Raw genomic sequence first — 16,405 nt, 5'->3', positions numbered from 1 at the left:
ATTTTATATTGTAGAGGTGCCTGAGATTAATTTTTTGAGCTCTTGAGAAGTTTCTATGTTATGAGGAATTGAGTATTGTAGGGATAAACAGTCATGTATGATTGTTTTATGCAGTAGCATATTCAACATTAGCAGACGACATTGTTTTGTTGTGACAAATTAAAGATTTTCAAAATTTACAAGAAAATGTTTCATTTCCTTATCAACTTGGCCACCACAACCGCAGATCATGCAATATGGCTATTTGAGCAGTAGCATATCTAGCAGTAGCAATAGCATATTCAACAGTAGCAGTAGCAGTAGCACATGGAAGTACATTCAATATTTAATAGATCTCTGAAAATATATACTAAATTAGATGACTAACATAACATATCCTGTAAGATTGGTCCACCAAAAATACACTACTAATATGTTTGTGTAGTTATCTAATCACCCTTCTTCCTCTGTTTCTTCGATAGTTTCTGCACCTCGAAACTAGTCGCTTCTCTTTCAGGTCAGTCAATCCATTTCTTTCCTAAAACAGAAGAACATGAATAACTATGTAGTCGGTAATTCTTGTATCCTTGTGAGGTGAAGAGAACAAGATAATTTGAACTAGGAACATAAGTTCATTTATACATCTCTCTAAATTATGTTGGAACATCCACTTATAGAAGGAACACAGCAGTACAACACATAATGTGGCAATACTGGTTATCTAAATTTGCAAGGCAGCATAAAGTGCAAATCTAGTTAGTTAACTACATCAATCATTAATTATAACTTAGCTCAAAAGTGACCATTGCCACAATTGCTGATTTACAACTCATGCAGGCATAAGAAGTTAATAACGTCTATAGAAAAAGAGAGAGCTTTCTTTACCCCATGCCAAGGACATCCCAACATAATATGACTGGACCCTGTTAGGACTTTCCTGATCCTACAGTTTCAGAAATTAACAATTTCTCCTCTGTATAAGAACTTTACTCCTAAAGCCTAGTAGAATACGTGACCAAACTGTCCACATTTATGTTCCCACCAAAGTTACATGAAGCCTCCGATTGAATCTCGGGTTACCAAAATTTGGATACGAGATTCACCATTTCACCACAATTGAAACATCAACTTATAATGATTCTACTACATAAGACAATTCAGAATCTATGCTAGAAGCAATAATTGCTGGACCTTTTTGAACCCAATGTTTCAAAAGTATTCTTTATTCCTCCCTTACATTACTTACTACACATAATCTATTCAAACTCCTGTATTTTCCAGCACAAACCAGACGACGATTTTTCATGAAACAGAAGCAATCAACAATAAAGATCAGGATATATTCATAATCAACAAAAACCACAATATACGAATTGATGAACATTGTTTATCCTCGGCTAGTAGAAAGTGCAATTTACAGAAAAGAAATTGCAACGAACAAGCTAATGATACGAAATTACAGACAATAAGAGCGATAGAAGAGTAAGGGCTTACCTTATCGACCTCAATTTAAGCCAGATTCGAGCTAGCTGCTACTGCTTCTATTTTCCAAGCCCTAACTGAAGGCTGCTTCAAATTTTGCCCTTCGATTCAAGCCGCCACAATCCTCTTGCTATGCAGCTTCAAGGACGTCGCCGCCACTTGCTCCGGCAAAACCCTTGGCTTCGTGGTCCTACTCGTCGAGATACTCCGCTGCGCTTCCACCAACCTCAAACCTCACCAGGTCTGATTCAAACTCAAAACCCTAATCTATGTCAATTTTGACCTTCGCTATTGCGTTGGCTCCATCACTGTTACCGATTATAGAGCTTCGCTAACGGCCACCATGATTGAGTAATTTGAGCTCTAGGTTTTGGCGTTTTGGTTTTGGGTGTTGGGTATTGGATTCACTCAGTGGCATGCATGTAAATTTTTCATCAAATTGAACATTTTGGTCAATTTCCAATAAAATTCTGAGTCAGGCCTATTTTATTTGGTTTTTGGGCTTGGGCTCGTGTCCTTATTTGTATAACTCTATTTGAAGGTGAGTTTTCTGTGTTTACATCTTTGGTCTTATGCTACTATGTAATTTTCTAATAAAAATAAGGGGGAAAGTGGTTCCTTCCACATCTCAAACAAATCATTTTCCCCTCTTCTTTCCTTGCATTTATTACTCACAACATATTATTTTATTATATTATTGGCAAACTTTTAACAACTTTCTTGATAACTTTCCTTACATTACCAAACATCGGAATGGAAAGTTGTTGGGAAATTTCATTAATTTCATTTCCTTTCCCATAGGAAAGACAAATGAATTATTTTTCTTTCTGTGAACCAAACGAGGCCTTAGTCCACACCACCCTTACATATGTCGGTGAGAATTGAACACATAACCTTTACAATGTTAGAATTATAACTTATTAACATGTCATACCTCACCGACACTCCATCTTAAGTTAGTAAATGATAAATCAGGTCAAAGTTATTCATTATGTTAAGGAGGTATTTTAATCAATACCTAATTTGCTACATCAATTTTCATTGTTGTCCGGCCACTTTTTTATTTTAATTGCTGTGTAACCACTTTTTTTATTGTCCATTTTGCTCGTCAAGGTAAAATAAAAGAAATAAATCAAAATCTCATAATTTCAGGACTTTGTTTTCAATTTAAATATTTAAATTTTGAATTTCAAATTCCTAAAATCTACTCAAGAAAATTATAATAAATAAAAATAATATGCATTTAAATCTATGCATTTAACTTTTTGGTGAAACCTCTGAAAGGGAATGTCAAGCTTTTAAGGGTATCTTGTCTATCTATGCTAAAGCTTTTGGTCAGATGATTACTTGCAAAAATCTAGTGTTGTGTTCAGTGGTAATGTCAGTCTACGAACAAAGAACCACTTGGCTTCTATTTTGGGTGTTTAGTGTGTTAAATAGCATGGGTTGTATTTGGGATTACCTATTCATGTAGGTCATAACAAAACTGCAATCTTTGCATTTATGAAGGAACGACTCACTAAGAAGTTAATCAGTTGGAGGTCAAAGCTTCTTAGTGCTGGAGGTAAAGAATTGCTTCTTAAAGTGGTAACTCAGACTTTACCTAACTATGTTATGAACTGCTATTTGTTACCTCGATCACTCTGTGATGACATGTAGCAGCTTTGTTCCCCATTCTTTTGGGGGAGTACAGATGAAAAAAGAAAAATCCATTGGAGATCCTGGGAGAGAATGTGTTTTCCCAATGAAGCAGGAGGTATGGGTTTTAAATTTCCATATGCACATAATCTTGCTATGCTCCCAAAAAAGGCTGGAGAATTCTCTCTAATCCGGACTACTTGATTGCTCAAGTGTTTAAAGCTGTTTCTTACCCCCATGGAAATTTTCTTGATGCTGACATGGGAGATAGACCTTCATATTCTTGAAGAAGTATAATGGAGGCCCGACCTGTCTTAAGAGCTGGACTTTCTTGTCGAATTGGTAATGGTACCTCTGTGAATATTCGGGAAGATGACTGGATCTCGAATGTCCCCTCTCATTCTTTACTCAAACCCAATGATTCGATTTAGAATAGTTTCGATCAATGTGATCGGATTGAGAGAGACTTTTTATCTTCTATAAAAGGTTTGAAAACTGCATTTTTCTTGTAGATTTTTTACTGAGTAAAGTGAGGGAAATTTTAAATACACACTCCAAACTACTTAATACACATCCCTATTATTTTATATTTCAAATCAGATTTTATTGATAGATTAAATGACCAAAATAGACATCTATATATTAAAAGAAAAATAATAATAATCATATCTTTCTTATATGATTCTATAATTATAAACATAATAAATTTCTATTCCTCATTTAAAATAAGAATAAAGTTAAAAAAAGAATAAAGTTAGAAACCACCTAATTTAAATTTTCCTTAAATAAATTGTAATTAAATGGGGTGAGAAACCATATAATTTAGAATTTCAAAATCAATGGCATTAAATGTTTTTAAAACAAATCGCTTTACTCCCACTTTTAGTTTTTTTTTTTTCCTAAAAGTTATGATTAGTCAATTTATTATCTAATATAAAACATCACAGGTATAAAACTTTATAATTGTTAATTTGTTTGACCATCCAATGACAATTTCATAGTTCCGCCATTGTGGAGAAACTACTGATACAGTACAGTTTTGGTTGAATGTTCGACTCAAAATTTTATACTTGATCAATATGGTGTTTGGTGGATGAGAACTCAAATAATACAAAACCTATTTCTAAGCATCTATTTGAAGGGAACAATAATGAATCCTTATGGATTTCCCAATAATTAAGACAACTAATTAATTTGGTCAGTTATACTAATCAAATTAAGGTATTTAATGTTGTTAAATAATAGTGTATTTCATGGTTTGTTAGGTTAAGGATATTTTAGGTAATTTGGGTTGTGTATTTAGTAAAATATTAGAATGAAAAATTAAATGGCAGGTTTATTGAGTAAGGAGTGTGTATTAAGTAATTAGGGGTGTGTATTTAAAACTTCTCGTAAAGTGAAAAGCATTGCATAGTCTGCATAAATCAGTTTTTGCAAAAGCTCTCTTTGATATTTGTGATTGTTTCATTGACTTGTTCACTGCATTTATCACTTGCATATGTGCTTGAGATAAGTGAGACTTCAAGGTAAGGCTGATACAGAAGACTTAATTGTTCAGTTTCTCCTAAATTCAGTATAGATCAAATCAAGTACTTTTAGAATAGATGACTGAGTTGTAAACAAGTGAGCATTGATGCTAGTCAATGTGGTTGTGTTGAATACCATTGCTTGTAGACTGTAATTTTTTGATTCATAATGAATTTGATCTTCGTGTTGGCTACGTTACAAGCCACGCAGTGAAGTTTCCTCAGTTGTGAGGTTTACACTGTGTCACCAAATCCTTGTGTACTTTTTGTCTCTATTGGTCATAGTCTTTCATTTGTTCTATCTTATATTTTTATGATATGAAGGTAAATATTTCTTTGAAGCTAGTAAGATATGAACGTACATTAAACTTCCAGTTGCAAGCCAGTTTTTAGGAGCAGTTTCCAATTAAGCAGAAAAAATAAAACAAAAAACCTCCATCAGCAAGCAGAAACCAAATCTTATACATTCTAGTAAATACGTATTAGACCAGCAGAAAGCTATAAGACCAAAGTAAAGTATGAACAACGATCAATTGTTTATCCAAATCAGATGAAGTCAACTCGAAACCATTTGACACTAAAATGGAGATCCTAACTCGTGTATATCGCACTATTGCTTGCAGGGGTCATATACCAATGGATGTTCTCACTTAACAGATAGCTTAACCCACTTAATCCCCCACCTAAAGGAGTAGGCGCTAGGAATTCTCTACCGTCCGCTCACTGCATAGTGACTTTTAATACATTACTTCACTTAATTGATAAAATATTTTTCAAGTAAATTAACAAGTCTTTGTCTATTCATACAGCTATAAAAAAAGTTATCCAACAATAGATTTTTGTTGCCTAGTATTATATGATTTATGTAGTATTATTAATAATTTTTCTTGTTAAACTCATAAACTAGTAAACAATAGACTAACTTTGAGATCCTTCGTATGTTGGCCGCGACAAATTGATTATCGCGTTTAGACATCGACATATTGTCTAGTTTAACATGTCATGCTATGAAGTACTGATGGCCATTCGATTACATGATGTCTGCAGCAGTGTGTTGCTGGTGCAAACATAGATATAGAGTCAATGTGCATCCAGACATAGAAATTTATTATATTAATTGCTGAATTTCTTATTGTTATTTGCTTTTCTTAAATCCCCAAAAAAAAGAAAAAAAGAAATTAAATTAAGTTTTTGATGTATAAAAATTGTGTAGAGGGAGGTAGGCTGTTCTGGTACTCTCCAAAAAGAAAAGTGGCATTTAACAATGTGCAATATTAAGGGAGGGAGGGAGTGCCACGCGCCAATTTGTGGTTGCATTTCAATATTAAATTAATATTTGTGCCTACCTAGCATATATCCCACTTTCACTATTGGACAAAACTCTCGTTTTCTGGGTTTTCTCCATTCACTCCTGCTCCCCTGCCTGCCGTCCCACGCTTATTCTGTAGGAATTGCCTTACAATAATATACAACTCACCAATCATTTAAAAAAAAAAAAAATCAAAAGAATTTTTTTTTTTGTTCTACATGAAAAATATTTATATTGTATAGATTAGTTACCACTCTATTTATATAGCCGACTTTTTCATTCCAATGAGAGTAATAAAGTAATTTTGCATGATATTTGATTGGATACTTAGTTTGAATTAATACTAATTAATATCTTTCATGACTCAAAAGTAGCGTAAAGTCATAATTTTTGTTTCTCTGAGGAACACAAAGTAAGTAGCTTTTTGCATCAAACAAACATGTAAAATACATATTTACTGATAAAAAAACACGCAACATGTCAGTGCATTCAACTAGACTTATACTTTATCTCAGTAAACTGTGTATCTAGACATTTAAATGTAAGTCATAATTTTTCTCGCCTCAAAAGAAACGTAAAGTAGCTTTTACCATTCCATAAGCACGTACATAGCACACACAGTTCTCATCGTTTAAAAGACACGTAGGACGCACAGCTCAGAATCAACAAAACTACATGTTAGAGCATTTAACAAAAATTAAATTTGAGTAACCACCTACACTTTTCTTCGGCTAAAAAGATCGAAGATCATTTAATATTTTCAGAGAGCACTCACTTTAGGGTATGGAATTCCATACATGATAAGAATTTGTGTTCAAGTAACCATGAACTCATCTCCGAAGTCAAAAAAATAAGAAAAGAAGCTGACACGTAGGAGAGAGAGAGAGAACAAGTGGAGCAAGCAAATTGGAAAACCCATGATGAAGACATGAGGGCGCTCGCAGAGGAGTAATTCCCAAGAAGAAATAATAAAATTATGGGTAGAACAATAATAATAGAAAAATGGAAAATTGGGGGAATTTTTGGAAGCCAGAAACCTCTCTCTGTTTTCTCTTTCTTTCTCTCAAAACTGCGCTTTTTTCAAGTTTTTGTCTCTCTGCAAATTTTGGGTTACATTGAACAGAATAGGTAGATGGATGCATGAACACCTTAAGTGGTGTTAAGGTTTGTATATGTGTGCTACTCATGATTTCAAATTTCATAGCCCAAAACTGTTGCTTGGATTCAGATCGGGCTGCTTCCAAAAGTGAGTTTTCCATTTCCTCTCTCACTCATTCTTTCTGGTGTTGGTTTCGATCATATATAATCTCGGAGCTTTGTTCCATTAACCCTTTCGTCGCATTTGAGAATGGAGTTGTTGCCGGAGTGATCTTTCTCCGGGTTTTCGCTTCTGATCAAGTATTGGTTTTTTTTTTTTTTTTTTTTTGGGTTGTTGTTGCATGCAAATCTTAGTCTCTGGATTTGGGTTAGTGCTGGGATTTTTGGAGAAGCCAAATGTAATTTCAATTTAATTTTTTTTTTTTTTTTTTGCTGGGTTGGTAGCGAATTTGTTGTTCTAGGGAAATGTGCCTTTTTAGTACTTGGGTTGCAGAGTTTGATTTTGGGTTTAGGGTTTGAAAGCATTGGGTGTAGATGACCTTGACTCACTTGCATGCAAGCGATTAGCTCTTATTCTCTCACAATTTCTGTTGTTTTTACTCTCTTCCATGGTCAGGTTATATATTTAGGCTTCAAAAGCTTACAGGGTCTGATTAAAAAGCCTTGACTTTTTTTATATTTTTTATTTTATTTTTTGGGTTCATGTTTAGGTTAATGATTGCTGAGTTGAAATTGGAACTTGGTAATCTAGTGATTTTTCTTTTTGTTTTCACAAAAATTGAAATTTTATGATCAATTCAAGGGATTATGAGCTGCAATATCTTTAAATGAGAATTTGCGTTTAGTTCACAACTTCACATTATAGCTCTAGCCTTCATATGCCTACATCTTCTGTTGCATGGAATTGTTGAGATCGTTCTAACCCTCACTCTGTGTGTATTGTTTTGAAAGTCGTGTTGATTATTTTTCTTTTGGATACTTTTGGTATATGTAGCGATGCATATGTTGTTAACTTCCGGAGAATCATGAGTGTAATTTCAATTTTTTCTTTGTAGGTTTCTGAGTTTTGGGGGACTTTGAAGATTGCCTCTGGTGCTTTTCAAGCTGAGCTTTGGTATCGGTTAATATATTTGGTTATTTAGGCTTTGTGTAATGACCTTTTCTTATTGAAGTTTGGTGAATGGGGATACAGACAATGGGTTCTCAAGGTGGGGCTGATGGTAATTGCAAACAGTCACAGTTCCAGCCTTTGACAAGACAAAACTCGATTTACAGTCTCACGCTTGATGAGGTACAAAATCAGTTAGGTGACTTGGGGAAGCCACTCTGCAGCATGAACCTTGATGAACTTCTCAAAAGTGTATGGAGTGCTGAGGCGAACCAGACCATGGGTATGGACATTGAAGGTACTGCAATGGTCAATCAAGCTTCCCTGCAGCGTCAGGCTAGCCTGTCATTAACTAGTGCATTGAGCAAGAAGACAGTCGATGAGGTTTGGAGAGATATTCAACAAAGTAAAGATAATGAGGAAAAGAGATCACGAGAACGACAACCTACTTTGGGAGAGATGACTTTGGAGGATTTCTTGGTCAAAGCAGGAGTTGTTGCTGAAGCATCAGACAAAAAAAATGCTGGTGGTCCTCTTGTTGGCGTTGGTCCAAATGTCGCATCGCAGTTTCCACAAGGTCAGTGGCTGCAGTACCCACAACCACAATATCAGCATCCACAGCAAAGTATGATGGGGGTATATATGCCAAATCAGCCTATACCACCTCCAATGCATGTAGGGGCTGGTGCTGTAATGGATGTGCCTTACCCTGATAACCAGCTTGCAATGCCTTCACCATTAATGGGTGCATTATCAGATACACAGACACCTGGGAGGAAAAGGGGCAACCCAGAGGACATAGTTGAGAAGACTGTTGAGAGGAGGCAGAAGAGAATGATAAAGAACCGGGAATCTGCTGCTCGTTCACGTGCAAGGAAGCAGGTCTAGTTTTCATTCGTTTGTTGTTGATCTTAGATTCCACGTGTGCTTTTCTTTTGTTACTTTTATCTGAAAAGAGAGAGTTGCAACAGGCTTATACAAATGAACTGGAGAACAAAGTTTCACGTCTGGAAGAGGAAAATGAAAGACTAAGGAAGCAAAAGGTTAGGGTTTCTTTCTATATGATATCTTTTTGGTATTTCATTCATTTGGCTTCTTCAATACACGTTGATTATTAAATGGATAATTGTAGTTGGCTCCACTACTACTACAATCAATACATTTTGTTTTCTTCAAAGAAAGAGATAGCTTTAGTTGGCTTTCTGTTAGTTCAGACACAAGCTCTTTGCAGGTGATATTGTGACACATACGCACAAACACCATTCACATGATCTCATGACCATTAGAAATTGTGGTTTGGCTTTTGGGTTAATATTTTCTTGATTTTACTGATTAATATGACAATTAGAGTCACTGATTCTGGAACAATAGCGATATAGAACAATGCATATTTGTTTTACTTGTTAATGTGGCTAGCTAGAGTTGATAAGTCACGGGTTTGGGTGATGGAATGTGGGAAAGCATGATTTGTTTGTTGTTAGTGAGAAAATTGTTTAGTAAGGAATATGGATGCTGAGGGGCATCATCCAAACAATCACGCAGTACAGAAGGAATAAAGAAAGCATGATTTCTTATTTGACTTCTGTTGCAAAGTTGCCATTTCATCCAGCAGTAAACCACTAACACACTCTTGTGATACCCAATTAACTGTGAAAGGGACAAATATAGCCCCAAATATGGTGCATAAACACCAACCTTCATTCATTTGCAATTATTTGGCCAAAATTTGTCTGCCATATTTTAAAGTAATATTGGAGCGATTCTAATCACATGAAAGTTTGACCAGAATTTTTTGTCCATTTCAAGTAGCTCTTCTGATTATTGCTAATTTGTCTTTTGAGGTTTCATATATGCTCCAGTCTGATAGACTTCAGTATTCTTAACAATTTTCTTTCAACCTAGTAAATAGCAGGATTTTTTTTTTTGAGCTGTTGCTATCGCATTGCAGCAGCCAATTTGGGAGTTGCTACTACCCTGTTACTGAATGATTATCTCCTACAAACATGAATTTCATTGAAATTAGCACTTAAAAAGGTGGTTAAATTCACAAAAAGATTTTTATCTAGTCATCAGACCTTGTATATGCTTTCATCTTGCTTTGATTAATGAGACCTTATTTGTGATTATCCTTTGTGGCGGAATGTATGTGTATCTTGGATTAGTTATTCAGAACTTCCTTGTGTGCCACTATGTCCATTCTGGGAGTTTTACACTATTTAATGACCGCTGAATGCTCTAATGTGAGCATCACACAATTTCCTTGAACCGACATTCAAGAGCTTAAGTGGTAATTGATAAAACATGTACAAAGGACCCATTTTGACATGATACTTACTGTCAAAAGATAAGCAGAAGAATCAATAATACTTTCTGCTGCTAAACTGAATTTAGTCAGTGGGTGAGTAATCCTAGAAGCGATAGCATTATGGAATGACGAGGTAAGATTTTCAGCCTAAGCTACTATTTTGGCTGATTTGTTAAAATGCCCAAACTAGTGGCTTTATTTATGTCGGTAAATTGCTGTAGCGAAGCCTTGATCCCTGGTGGGGGTATTCAATTGCAGTCAGTCTGCCAAACTTATGTTATCTGAGAAGCCTCCAAACTGTTCTTCTGCTGCCTGTTAGTAAATATCTTACCCTGCCTAAATCCGTGTGGCGGTATATTAATAAGCCACTGTTGAAAGTTATGGGCTTGTGAATTCTTTTGGTGGTTCACTAATTCAAACAGAACAGTTGGAAACCATATCCTCACTTTCATGTACACACTGAAACACAAAAACAGGCCCTTGATTTCCCTATGTTTGAGGTTTTAAGATGGATATGGTCTCTAAGGAGTTTCATCTACAAAATATTCATACTATGCTTAAACCTAGATTCCATTGATGGTAAACCTCACTAACCACACACATATAAGTCAAGTAGATTTGTATGTGCTTTAAGAAAAAGATCAATAGTCTTATGTTTTTTTTTTTTTTGAGGAAATCTCAAGTCATTGAAAGGATCACACACACATATTTATTTTTTCTGGTTGGTTTGTTGTGTTCATATCTTATTCACTGTTGTGTACCCTTTGGTAATGGGTTTCTTATTCACTGTTCTGTACGCTCTTCTCTATTTTCTGATGAATTTGTGTTTCCTGTATTAAAAAGAAAAATTAGTAAACAACAAAAAGTTTATGTTAAACTGTATGGACAAGAATGGTGTCCATATGAATAATAATAAAAGCATAATTGCATGCCTTTTCCTTTTAAGAACCACTATGTACAGGTTGGGTAGTTGATACATCCAGTATTCACAAGCATGGTGGCTTCTTACCATCATTTTTTGACCCACCAGTTTTTTACATGCGTCTATTAGTTTGCCTCACTCACTCAAAAGAAACTACTTAAACAGGGGTTGGATTCAAATTTAGTTGCCCCAGTAAAACCATCTACCATCACCTATTTAGAAAAGATTTTAAAGATAGATGAACCATCAAACACACTTACTGCGTGTTTTAAGGTTATTACTGCATGTAATAAGCATTCAGCGTGACATGGTTTTATGGATGAAGAGGATTTTCTCAACTACTGTTAGTTAGAGTAGGTGATACCATTTGTAAGTAGCTTTTATTAATGAAGTGATAAGTGTTAGAGATGTTACTTTTATATATTCTAAATGCTTTAAAGACTTTTGATTAGCAGTTAGTAACTAGTCTTGTAAGTTTAGTTCGTAGTGTCTATGATGCCTTGCTATTAGTGCCACCTGGAAGATCGGAATAGATTGTTACAAATGTTTCTTGCTTCTAGAATGGATTTGTTCCAATTAGTAGCTATTACTTGCAGTTATGATTGCTAATGAATACAGGGTTTTCAGGATAAGATTGGGCAAACCTGTGATTAGGAAAGTGGTCGGGAGAGTAGTTCTAATGTGTGGAGATGATCTTGTTGGATGGTTTCGGGGATGGCGATGTCTTAGGTCTACATGGTTATGTTGTCGAGTTTCCTTCGTTTGGGGAGTGGATGTGAGTCTTTGGCACAATAATTTGTCTAGTAATAGCTCTTTGAGAAGCACCTGGTTTTCTTATTAATTCTTATCGATTATCACCTTTTTCTTTCTTCACCTCTATAATCTTTCCTCTGTCTCTGCCCTTTCTCCCGTTGAAATAAAACAACAAGAAAAATCCTTTAGTTTTCTGAATTTTAGATTACGTTTCTCAACATTAGAAACAGAGAAAGAATTGAGCATGTTCATTGCTTTATGAAATTCTACGGTAAACAGATTCCTTAGTTGATATAATTTTTTCTTTTTCTTGCAGGAGCTAGAGAAGGTGTTGCCTAGTGCACCACCTCCTGAGCCAAAGTATCAGCTTCGCAGAACAACATCAGCTCCATTCTGACTTGTATCTATGTGCATCTGTTGCTTGTGCTTTGGTTATATATCTCTGTCATGAGGTTTTTCTCTCTTTGTTTTTTTTTTGTTTTGGTGACAAGTTGCATTAGAAATTTTCATGGGAACCTTTGTACTCTCACTATTTTCTCTAAGACATGTCTAGAAAGTTTTAGTGTCCGGTTTTCAAAAATGTTCAGTTTATGGTCTGTTTCTGCCTGCTGCAACTCATGGCTGTTGAATTATACTTGCCCTGTTCTCAAGGTATGATCTGTTCATAGTAAAAGAAAAAAAAAATATGGTGTTTTCTCTTGGGGTTAAATGGTAGTATGTGATGCCATGTTCAGGCTTCATTTCATGAAAGCAATAATAATATTGCACAAAACAAAGTTCTAGCCTTGTTAAGAATGAAAGAGAGTAGTTTTTGGGTGTAATCCATGGTTTTTGGATAGTTTTTTAGCCTGCCCTGAATCAAGGGCTTTGATACCAAATGGATCAGAATTCGGAAAAGGAGATGATACAAGACAGTTGAAGGATTGTCAAGCAAATTAAGGACATCATTCATTTCATCGATGCCAATCCCCGTCACATGGGGGTTATATAAGCCCATAGAAGAATGTTTTGCCTCGTCTGACCGTTAGTCCTATCCTTGAACTTCTGAGAGTATTACCCTTGTTCGTTCCTTAGGGTTGATGAGAAAGGATAAAACTTGGCTGACCAGCCATGGTTAGCCAGGGCTGACCAACTACATGCATATACGTATTGTCATTTGACACGTGTCCATTCTATAAAAATTTGTTATTTTATTTGAGTGCCCATCCCTTACAACTGATAAACTATGTCTCCTCCTCTTCTCTTCCAACTCTTAAGAGAATTCTGCATTCATTAGAGGACCGGTTTGGATCCACTTTATTTTTTTTCTAAATCGAGTAAGTTTTGTGGATCTTAGAAATTGGAAGTATTGGTTTCTTCCGGATTGTATTGATTGTGAGGATTTTGATTATACCACGTCTGCATTGAGCTTCTTCATGCTTCCTTCCATGGCTTACATCTAAGAGCTTCTTCTCCATCTTTGCTCTTCTGGGTTTGGTAAAGTCGTCTTCTTTAATGGTTTCAGAGCTTTGGATACATCATCTAAGAGCTCTGATGAAAGAAAAAAGATTTGGTGATGGATCTGGAACTGTAAGAGCTACTTGGGGAAATAAAGGCACGGTTCTTGCGGCCAACGAATTTGACCCACAATTGAGCTAAAGTCACGGGACTTGATTCGATTATTTTGGTATGTGAAGAGAAGAAAATGCTTTGTTTTGTTTCAGACTTCAGGGTAGATCAAAATGGGTTTGCTTTTTGATTAATTCTCATTGACCCTTTATTTTGTTGCTGGGGAAGAAAACATGAAATTGCAATGAAAATTCTAAATGTCTTAGGAATGGATGGGGATGATTTTTGGGCTAGCTGCGCTGAATAGTTTTAGCATCGAATTCTAAGTTCATCTCCAGATCAAAAAAAAAAAAGAAAAAAAAAGAAGAAGAAGAAATCTTGTCCAAGAAGGAAACGACAATTCCTGCATGGGAAAGAAATCTAAAGCAAATCCTTGTCCATTAATGGAATTATGCATATCCTTTTATACTCCTAAACCCTAAACCAAAGCACAACCCTTGTTAATTATTCCGCAGCTTGCAACAACCCACAAAAAAAGAGGCTATAGAATTTTCAACAAAATATAACCGAGCTCGTGTCTATGAAGGACAAGGTCGATGCAGAAGTGTGTTCGTGGTGTGCCGGGAAAAAATGCTCAGCGAAATTGAAAGAGAACCCAGCCAGCAGTCAGCAGTCGAAGACTAAAGCAGGAACCACCCGAGGAACATTCGAGGTAGATCTACCGGAGGCTGAGGCTGGAAAGGTGAAGTTGAGGTTTGCGCCGGAACCAAGTGGTTATCTTCACATTGGGCACTCGAAAGCAGCTTTACTGAATCAGTATTTTGCTCAGCGGTATCAAGGTCAGCTTATTGTGCGGTTTGATGATACTAATCCTGCTAAAGAAAGCAATGAGTTCGTCAATAATCTTCTCAAAATATTCAGACTTTGGGTATCAAGTATGAGAAGGTTACCCATACTTCAGATCACTTCGGTGAGTTGATGGATATGACCGAGGAGCTGATTAACCAAGGTAAAGCATATGTCGACGATACACCTAGAGAAGAGATGCAAAAGCAACGGATGGATGGGATTGAGTCCAAGTGTAGAAACCACAGCAAAGAGGAAAATTTGAAACTGTGGGAGGAAATGAAAGCAGGTTCAGAGAGGGGTCTGCATTGTTGTGTTAGAGGGAAGCTGGACATGCAGGACCCTAATAAATCACTCAGAGATCCAGTTTATTATGTTGCAATCCAATGCCACATCATAGGAAAGAGATAGGGTCCACGTACAAGGTCTACCCAACTTTTGTTTTTGCTTGTCCTTTTGTTGATTCCATTCAAGGTATAACTCATGCCCTTCGATCTAGTGAATATCATGATCGCAACGCCCAGTACTATACGATTCAAGAGGACATGGGCCTGAGAAAAGTGCATCTGTATGAGTTCAGTAGGTTGAACGTGGTCTATATGACTATACACTCCTAAGCAAGCGCAAGCTTTTGTGGTTTGTTCAAAATGACAAGGTCAATGGATGGGACGATCCTCGATTCCCAACTGTTCAAGGAATTGTGCGTAGAGGTCTCAAAGTTGAAGCATTGATACAGTTCATTCTTGAGCAGGGGGCTTCAAAGAATCTGAATCTTATGGAATGGGACAAACTGTGGACAATTAACAAGAAGATTATTGATCCTGTATGCCCAAGACATACTGCTGTCACTGAAGAGGGACGAGTGTTGTTGACTCTCTCTAATGGCCCTGAGAAGCCATTTGTCCGCATAATACCTAGGCATAAGAAGTATGAAGGTGCTGGAGAGAAGGCAACAACGTTCACAAGGAGCATATGAATAGATTGAGCTGATACAGAGTCGATATCAGTAGATGAGGAAGTGACATTGATGGATTGGGGGAATGCCATTGTTAAGAACATTGACAAAGACCAAGATGGAAATCTTGCGCTCAAAGGGGTTTTGCATCTTGAAGGATCTGTGAAAACCACCAAACTGAAGCTTACCTGGCTGCCTGAAATAGATGAACTGGTTAAGATCTCGTCGATGGAGTTTGATTATCTGATAACAAAGAAGAAGGTATGTGCCATTCAATAAGCGTGAAATTTCTTACACCTTATCATATTATTTATTAGTATATGAACTAAAAATTCACGAAAATGTAAATCTGTGGGTTCAGTAATTGGATGCATGATGGTTTATTGCTAGCTTGTCCATGATGGTACTATATGTAATTGAGTTGGTTGTTTTAATTTGTAATTGCAGCTTGAGGAAGGCGAGGATTTCGTTGATGTGCTTAACCCATGTACCGAAAAGGAGACAGCAGCCCTTCAGGGGTCGTCAACGGGCCGGGTCGGGCCGGGCCGGGCCCATTCATAGCGGGCTTGGGCCGGACTTTGCTATATTTTTAAATAATTGCGGGCCGGACCTGGCCGGGCTTTATTAAAAATCAAAGGATCCAAGCCCGTCCATATAAAGCGGGCCTTGCAGGCTTTTTCAGGCCGGGCCGGGCTTAGCCTTGCGGGCTTTATTTATAAATAAATATTTAAAGACACAAGTATTTTTTTTTTTAATCAAGCTTTGGAAATTCAATGGATAATGATCAAATACAACCAAAGATAACAATCTATATAACTATATTGTACCAAAAAAAATCTATATTTATATATAGATACTAATTTGTTGATAAATAAATTTTTAAGGGGTTGTGCCCGTTTGCCCAAAAATTCATGGTATTTTGCCCATTCTATCCAT

At 36.2% G+C, this 16,405-nt stretch overlaps 2 protein-coding genes across 3 annotated transcripts; both read left to right on the top strand.

Annotated features, from left to right (window-relative positions):
• Positions 1-6,941: 6,941 nt before the first annotated feature.
• Positions 6,942-12,774, top strand: LOC112177288 (ABSCISIC ACID-INSENSITIVE 5-like protein 2). Of its 2 annotated transcripts, XM_024315595.2 has the most exons (5): positions 6,942-7,180; positions 8,088-8,146; positions 8,225-9,022; positions 9,112-9,183; positions 12,437-12,774. In XM_024315595.2, the coding sequence occupies exons 3-5, from the start codon at positions 8,228-8,230 to the stop codon at positions 12,515-12,517; spliced, it is 948 nt and encodes a 315-aa protein (XP_024171363.1). In that variant the 5' UTR covers positions 6,942-7,180; positions 8,088-8,146; positions 8,225-8,227; the 3' UTR covers positions 12,518-12,774. The 2 variants fall into 2 exon arrangements, with proteins under 2 accessions (XP_024171363.1, XP_024171361.1); XM_024315593.2 differs by having other exon boundaries at positions 6,943-7,180; positions 8,088-9,022.
• A 173-nt stretch (positions 12,775-12,947) lies between these two features.
• Positions 12,948-16,046, top strand: LOC112181837 (glutamate--tRNA ligase, cytoplasmic). The gene is given in 5 exon segments (XM_024320233.2): positions 12,948-14,579; positions 14,582-14,887; positions 14,890-15,116; positions 15,119-15,730; positions 15,917-16,046. Coding segments are annotated over 5 exon segments (1,590 nt in total). The 5' UTR covers positions 12,948-14,248; the 3' UTR covers positions 16,031-16,046.
• Positions 16,047-16,405: the final 359 nt, after the last annotated feature.

This window comes from Rosa chinensis, chromosome 1 (assembly GCF_002994745.2).
Source record: "Rosa chinensis cultivar Old Blush chromosome 1, RchiOBHm-V2, whole genome shotgun sequence".
Taxonomy (NCBI): domain Eukaryota; kingdom Viridiplantae; phylum Streptophyta; class Magnoliopsida; order Rosales; family Rosaceae; genus Rosa; species Rosa chinensis.
This window is presented reverse-complemented; position numbering and strand designations above follow the sequence as displayed.

What these genes read in the sequence shown, in the direction of transcription:
- LOC112177288 (XM_024315593.2), top strand. Translation starts at nt 8,213, where the DNA reads ATGGGGATACAGACAATGGGTTCTCAAGGTGGGGCTGATGGTAATTGC. An exon ending in GTTCACGTGCAAGGAAGCAG is followed by an intron (nt 9,023 to 9,111) that starts GTCTAGTTTTCA and finishes GAGTTGCAACAG; the next exon opens with GCTTATACAAATGAACTGGA. An exon ending in AAAGACTAAGGAAGCAAAAG is followed by an intron (nt 9,184 to 12,436) that starts GTTAGGGTTTCT and finishes TTTTTCTTGCAG; the next exon opens with GAGCTAGAGAAGGTGTTGCC.